At 38.4% G+C, this 7,586-nt stretch overlaps 1 protein-coding gene across 2 annotated transcripts; it reads left to right on the forward strand.

Annotated features, from left to right (window-relative positions):
• Positions 1-1,921: 1,921 nt before the first annotated feature.
• C1GALT1C1 (C1GALT1 specific chaperone 1) lies at positions 1,922-6,784 on the forward strand. Of its 2 annotated transcripts, XM_084870411.1 has the most exons (3): positions 1,922-2,084; positions 2,391-2,412; positions 4,159-6,784. In XM_084870411.1, the coding sequence occupies exons 2-3, from the start codon at positions 2,391-2,393 to the stop codon at positions 5,118-5,120; spliced, it is 984 nt and encodes a 327-aa protein (XP_084726537.1). In that variant the 5' UTR covers positions 1,922-2,084; the 3' UTR covers positions 5,121-6,784. The 2 variants fall into 2 exon arrangements, with proteins under 2 accessions (XP_084726537.1, XP_084726538.1); XM_084870412.1 differs by lacking the exon at positions 2,391-2,412 and having other exon boundaries at positions 1,923-2,084.
• The last annotated feature ends 802 nt before the right edge of the window (positions 6,785-7,586 follow it).

The raw sequence follows: 7,586 nt of genomic DNA on the forward strand, positions 1-7,586 counted from the left end.
GCCCCCAACCCTCTCCCTCTGACAGCTATCAGTCTGTTCTCTGTATCTATGAGTCTGTTCCTACTTTGTTTATTTTTTTCATTAGATTTCACATATAAGTGAAATCATATGGTATTTGTATTTCTCTGTCTGACTTACTTCATTTACCATAATACCTTCCAAGTCCATCCATGCTGTCACAAAAAGTAAGATCTCATTATTTAAAGGGTATTTTTATTGGTTTCTCTTCCTCTTATCCATATTGTCCCTCAAATTTTAAAGTTCCCTCTATTAGCTATTCTTCAAATTCAAAAATAACAAATGCTTATTATAACCAGTGGAACAACACAATACAAGGATGTACTAGTAGTATAAAGACAAAACTAATCACCCATACCTGGACTTTCTGATGTAATAAATAGTAACAGCCTGCTGAGGAGCCTCCCACAACTCCCCTTGCTCATACAAACAGATAAAAAAAATATGTGTACATATATAAAATTTTGTTTGCTTTCACCAAAGTATAATCATACTATACACATTATTCTGCAACTCGTTTCACTTAACCATGTACATATGTATATATATGATGTGAAAATAGATGATATACATTATTTAACAAAATATAGGGAAGATACTCTGCAGACTTACCAGTACTAAAATTGGTTTTTGTATCCCTTTAAAGAACGTAACATGCCCTGACCAGTTTGGCTCAGTGGATAGAGCGTTAGCCTGTGGACTGAAGGATCCCAGGTTTGATTCCAGTCAAGAGCACATACCTTGGTTGCAGGCACATCCCCAGTGGGTGGTGTGCAGGAGGCAGCTTATTAATGTTTCTCATCAATGTTTTTAACTCTATATTCCTCTCCCTTCCTCTTTGTAAAAAAAATCAGTAAAATATATATTTTTTAAAAGAACGTAACACCATTTTCACTGTTTATAATGAATTGTCTTTCTTCCCTGCCAAGCTGAGAGCTCCAAAAAGGGGGTTGGGGGTGGCTAATTTTGTTCATCACTCTAACTCCAGAATTTAGTGTAGTGCTACCAAGATACTAAATGCCTAAAATCTATTTGTCCATTGTTTCAGTGCTTCTTGAAACCTTCCATCTACAGAATTTGTGCCTATCTGCCACAAAAAAATAATTTTAAAAGGCAGATAACATGTTCAGGGGAGAGTTCTGCACTTTTAATTAGGTGACCTGGCTTCTAATCCCACCATTGGCTTTAATTTCTCTGTAACCTTTAGGAAGTGCCATATTCTACTCCTGCTTCCTCTTCTGTAGCTCTAGCATTCATTAATTCCACAAATATATATTGTCTACTACTAGCACTAGGCAAACTACTCGTGATGCAGGGGTGAAAATAATAGCCAACATTTAACGAATGCTTACTTTATGCTTGGTCTTTTGCTGATGGAATCATATGCACCATCTCATTTAATTTCCTATGAGATAGCACTACCGTGATATTTTCCGTAGTTTACAAAGAAGGGGCCTGGGGTATAGCAAGGTGAAGTAACTTTCCCAGCATACCACAGCCAGTGAAGACAGGCTTGGATTCCAGACTGAGGCTTCAGATGCCATTCCAATAACCACAGCGAATCCTTGCCCTCATAATTTGATAACTATTTCTCTGCCTTGCATTTTCGTCCCAGCCCAGGAGTACCGGGCTGAGCACCCTCTGTTAATTAGCGGGTGCGATAACGTCGGCAAAACCTCAGAGAAAACATGAACAAATCTGACACTAGCTAGCACTGCAAGAGCAACGCTCTCGCTAGTTATCCTCTGCGGAGGTCCCATTGGGTACCCAGCAGCGCGCAGGACACGCCTGCAGGATGCGCTTCTCTGACCCCGCCGGGGGCGGGGAAAAGAGCGTGCTGCGTGCGCGCCGCCCTTCCCCCTTCCCCGCGGGCCCGCCGCCTCGCGCCCCGCCTTCCCGGCGTCCACTTCCTGGCCCTGCCCACTTTGAGCGAAACCAACGAGAGGACACCGCCTACGTGTAGAGCAGCCCGGCCGAGAGCAAGACCATAACCGAGGGGCACGAGAACGTGAGAGAAAAGCCTTGTGCAGCTGCTCTTTCCCACCCCTGAGTCTTTCTAGACGCCGGTGAGTGCCTGGGCATCAGCCCGCACCCAGAGCGACCCCCAGAGGGACCCGCCCCCGCCCCTCTTTTTCCAGGGTGGCCGGGCCCTAGCCTACTCCCAGCATGCTCTAGGCAGGGGTTCCCCGGGCAGGTGCAGTGGGAGGAGTAGTTGGGGGTCAGGGGAGAGGTACTTAGAGCCACCTTCCTGGAGGCACTTCTTGGCCCTTCAGTGGGGTCTTAAGGTGACCATTACTTCCCTCTCACTTCTGGTCTCCATTTAATCCTCCTCCCTTTTCCATATTCCACTCCAACTATCTTCACCTGAAAAGATGCATCTCAAAAGCCACTCGGGTAAGATTTGCTTTATTTGTGCCCTGCGCCGTTTTAAGTTTCCCTCTCCTCTGCACCAAATATCCCATCATGTTCATCTCCAGTGTAAACTTTTTTGTCTCCCTTAATAGAAAAAACACCTATTCCTTAGTGCAAGTAATACATGACTAGTATCCCCATAGGAAGAATTCTGACATACATATTCTATTATCAAGCTGGGAGACATGTGAATTATCACATATTGGCCAGAAGATGAAATCACAAAATCTTCTCTAAATTATAGAGTGCATCTGACAATTATAATATTAGGTAGACTTTGTTTCCTGTCAATTTTGTTTTCCTCCTTAGAGCTGTGTTTATTTAACAAGTTCTGTAGGTGACACAAGAAACCGTCCTTTTTCCCCACCTCCCACCCCCACTAAGGAATTACATCTGCCACGCTATCCCACACCTGTCTTTCTAATAGAAGTCAAAGTCCATTTCCTCTGGAAGAAAATCAAGAGATGGTTTGCTTGTAGCTATATAGTAATGTGTGCAAAATGGCAATTGTGGTTAACAAGTCCAACATTTTTTTTCATTTGTAGGAAAACAAGGTTATTCTGTAACTTGTTTATTAAGTTATCGATAATATGAGTAGAAGCATTGTTGAGATCATTATTCTGTAATAGAAAAAACACATTAAACTGATGTCAAGAGATCTGATTTCTACTTCAATTCTATCATTGACTATGTGACTTTGGGTCAGTTACTTGAACTCTTTTGACCCTCTGTTTCCCTATCTGTAAAATGAGAAATGACATTAAGTAGCTTCTAAGACCCCTTTCAATTTTAAGAGTCAAATGGAAAAATCTCAGTAGCTAAATAGAACCATTTCTTGTGGAGATGGGGGAGGAGGGGAAGGGAGAAGATTGGGAACATCTCAATAGTTGTATTTAATGTTGGCTTTTCTTTTAATTTCTAATTGAAATAAAAATGTGGACCTCACCCCTTTTACTGCCCTCCAAAATAAGAAAATGCCTTGGGAGGAAGTAAAATGGTCCTTAATGGTTCCTAGATATGCCTATATTGACTGAGTTCTTATGCAAATAAATTAACTATTTTCTTTATGGGCTTTTATTGCATCTTTTAGTTGGGATACTTACTGGAAACCATTTAGTCTTAGGAACAAAAGGGTAAATATTAACATATATGGTGTCAATCTCAAGAAATTTGTTTTAAATATACTCAGAACACCTAAGGACAGCAGCCATCAGTTAAATAAAGCCGAAGTTGAGAACAAAAAATGCCAACGCAGATACCATTGGTGATTTGTTCGTTGTTGGTGGTATTATCTGTTCAATTGAAAGTTTTGATATAAAAGTCTATTTATATCTGCAGAGGTATTTAAATAATATAATGCAAACTTATGAAACAAACTTCCTTTAAAGGGAATTATAAACAGGTAACCTATGTAAAATTGGTTTCTCGGGTTAATGCTTTGATTTAGTACTTGGTTAATTAAGTCCCCATAGATGAAGTACCAAAATAGCCTCCTAGAAAAATTCTGTCTAGAAGTGTTGCTACAAAGTTCCAGTTTATATTGAACAGTATAAATTGGAAGCTCATGATTTCTAGACTCCTTGGTACTATATGCAGCTAACTTATTTCAAACTTGGGAACCTTCTTTTATTGTTGAGCAAAAGATATTTGTATAAGGAATACCAAATCAAATCAGTAGACAATATTTTTCTGTTAAGTATCCTCTAAGAATTTTTTTCTTCTTTATAGGAAAAATGCTTTCTGAAAGCAGTTCATTTTTGAAGGGTATGATGCTGGGAAGCATTTTCTGTGCCTTAATCACTATGCTAGGACATATTAAGATTGGTAATGGAAATAAAATGTACCACCATGAGCATCATCACCTACAAGCTCCTAATAAAGAAGATATCTTGAAAATTTCAGAGAAGGAACGCATGGAGCTCAGTAAGAGCTTTCGGGTATACTGCATCATCCTTGTAAAACCTAAAGATGTGAGTCTTTGGGCTGCAGTGAAGGAGACTTGGACCAAACACTGTGACAAAGCAGAGTTCTTCAGTTCTGAAAAGGTTAAAGTGTTTGAGTCAATTAACATGGAAACAGATGACATGTGGTTAATGATGAGAAAAGCTTACAAATACGCCTTTGATAAATATAGAGACCATTACAACTGGTTCTTCCTTGCACGCCCCTCAACATTTGCTATTATTGAAAATTTAAAGTATTTTTTGTTAAGAAAGGATCCATCACAACCTTTCTATCTAGGCCACGCTATAAAATCTGGAGACCTTGATTATGTGACTGTGGAAGGAGGAATTGTCTTAAGTATCGAATCAATGAAAAGACTTAACAGACTTTTAAGTTTCCCTGAAAAGTGTTCTGAACAGGGAGGGATGATTTGGAAGATATCTGAAGATAAGCAGCTAGCAGTCTGCCTGAAAAATGCAGGAGTGCGTGCAGAAAATGCAGAAGATTCTCAAGGAAAAGATATATTTAATACCAAATCTGTTGGGCTTTTTATTAAAGAGGCAATGGCTAATAAACCCAACCAGGTAGTAGAAGGATGCTGTTCAGATATGGCTGTTACTTTTAATGGACTGACTCCTAATCAGATGCATGTGATGATGTATGGAGTATACCGTCTTAGGGCATTTGGGCATATTTTCACTGATGCATTGGTTTTCTTACCTCCAAATGTTTCTGACAATGACTGAGAAATAAAATAAGAGCATGTATATGATCACTGTATAGGACATATTTTGTCATTTGTAGTAACAACTACAAATAATATCCAATACAGCAGTATGTTTCCTTTTATTTCTCTTTTTCCGTTTGGTGACACTGGTTTAATCACACATTAAAATTTAAATAGGGAGAGTTTTTTCCTTAAAACATATATGAAAATTTCAAACATGTTGGAAAGAAGTGTTTTAAGAATAATTTTGCAAATCAGGCATATATTTATAAATATAATTATGTGATAAATTCTAAATTATGAACATTAAAATCTGTGGCACATATTTTTGCTGACTGGTTAAAAATTTAACATGCCTTTTTAGCTTTCTAAGATATACAAATGAATCTCTAGTTGTTAATTTGTGATTAAAGTAAAAGTTTTAGCTATGTTTCCATTACTTCTAATGTTGGTTTATGTTGTAAGCCTCTGCAAGTGCCAGTGATTTTGCTTTCTCAGAATACACAACCAACAAAAGAAATGTTCCCAACCAATGTAAAAGTGGAAGTTGACATCTATCTTTGAGAGAAAAATTGACAATTAATAGAGTTTAATAATCTAATGGCATTCCTCAGCATATGCAATTTCAATGTAACGCACTGTACTTCTCTATGCAGATACTGAAATTCAAGTGGTGACTATGAGGAATGTAATGTCATTTAACTGTGTTGTTTCCCAGTTAACCTCTCAGCTGTCTCAGTCAAACTATATCAATTTAAATTTATTTACTTTTGGTGGGCAAATGAGTTCTGTGGAAGTCTCCTTTGAAAAACTTTTGGCAATTGGGCAGTTTCACTTAACCTGAGTTGAGTCTTTCCTAATTTTACCTATTCAAATTTTGAAGTTTTCCCCCATGTTCATGGTTGCACCATATTCCAACTGATTTTAATGTGGAAGCCTTAACCTCACCATTCACCTTGGATTACCATACAAGTTGCCTAATTTCAGTGGCTACCCAGAAGTTTTATCCAGTGGTGAATACAATAGCTCCTATGCTTATAAATGTGTGAAATAGTTGGAGCTGATTTGTCTTACAATTGGGCCTGCACATCCTCTATTAAATTAGATCCATAAGGCCCCATAGCATGTGAGGCCATGAAATTTTAGAGATCAGTATTTCCTGTAACTGGGCTCCTGAATTTAATGGTCTCCCACAGCTTTTGCAAACCAGAATTTCCACAAGAGGACCTTGGGGTTCAAATTATTGATCATCAGAGTAGTGTGTAAAAGACCTTTTGTTTTAAATTATCTGATTTTCCTTATTAGAGATTTTTGTTATAATGAAGGGTTATTTTGAAAAATAAAACCCCTTTATCAAGCAACTTAATATGTGGTCTCAGATGCAATTACTACAAATCAAATCATGTTCACTGTGAGTCCAATGATAAATAGTATCTCACTGATTAAAACACCCAAGTTTATGAGTGCCACCTTGCCCCTAACACCAATATATTAAAGGTTTACTATATCATGTTTGTTTACATTAGTGTATCAATGTATATTTGTAATAAATATATCAGTGAATGCATTCCATTGTTTGATTTTCTAATAGGTGCTAAGGTAACAGTTGCTTTAAACCAAATTGATGCTCTTGATTATATTTTTATACATAAGCATTTCTTTATAAAATGTTGTTTGTCTTAACATGCTGTCTCTTCGAACTTATTTGTACCCATTCTTATAGATAAAATCTGAATCTGTCACATAGAAAATAATAGTATTGAGGTCATGGTTGCAGATTTGATCACCATGCATTTAGTAGCGAAAAACTGTAACTTTAACCCCACCATTATTTGGGGGGAGAGTTGTGGAAGAATGAAGTCTAATGGAAACTGATCATGATTGTGAATATCCTATATAATAAAAGGCTAATATGCAAATTGGCTGAACCACAGAGTAACCTATCACTATGATGCTCACTGACTACCAAGGAGCAGAGCTCAATGCAGGAGCTGCCCCCTGGTGGTCAGTGCACTCCCATAGGGGGAGTGCCACTCAGCCAGAAGCCAGGTTCACAGCTGGCAAGCGCAGCGGCAGTGACAAGGATGTCCAACTGCTGGCTTAGGGAACAGGCTTAGGGAACAGGCAACCCCGAATGCTCCCAGACTGAGAGGGCACAGTCTGGGCTGAGGGGCCCCACCTCCCAAGTGCACAAATTTTGTGCACCGCGTCTCTAGTATTTTGTATATGGCTAATGGCTAGCATATTGGACAACTAAAATCCAGAAGTGTGAGACCCATTGACTGAGATATGAACGAGAAAAATTTGAAAATTCTAAAAATTGTATTTATCTATCTGGTTGTATTGAATACAATGAAAACTGCAACCTGACTTAGCAGGCCTCAGGCCATCTCCTTACACAGGTTCAATGACTAGATCTTCCTTCTCAAAATTAAAACATTGAATTTGGAGCAATTTACTTTTTTTTTTTTTTTAGCTAAAAGAT

This window comes from Pipistrellus hanaki (genome assembly GCF_964339955.1).
Source record: "Pipistrellus hanaki genome assembly, chromosome: X".
NCBI classification, from domain to species: Eukaryota; Metazoa; Chordata; class Mammalia; order Chiroptera; family Vespertilionidae; genus Pipistrellus; species Pipistrellus hanaki.

Excerpts from the sequence above, each read along its gene's own strand:
- C1GALT1C1 (XM_084870411.1), top strand. The coding sequence starts at position 2,391 with ATGCATCTCAAAAGCCACTCGG. Across the intron at positions 2,413-4,158 it reads GCATCTCAAAAGCCACTCGG|GAAAAATGCTTTCTGAAAGC; the intron begins GTAAGATTTGCT and ends TCTTCTTTATAG.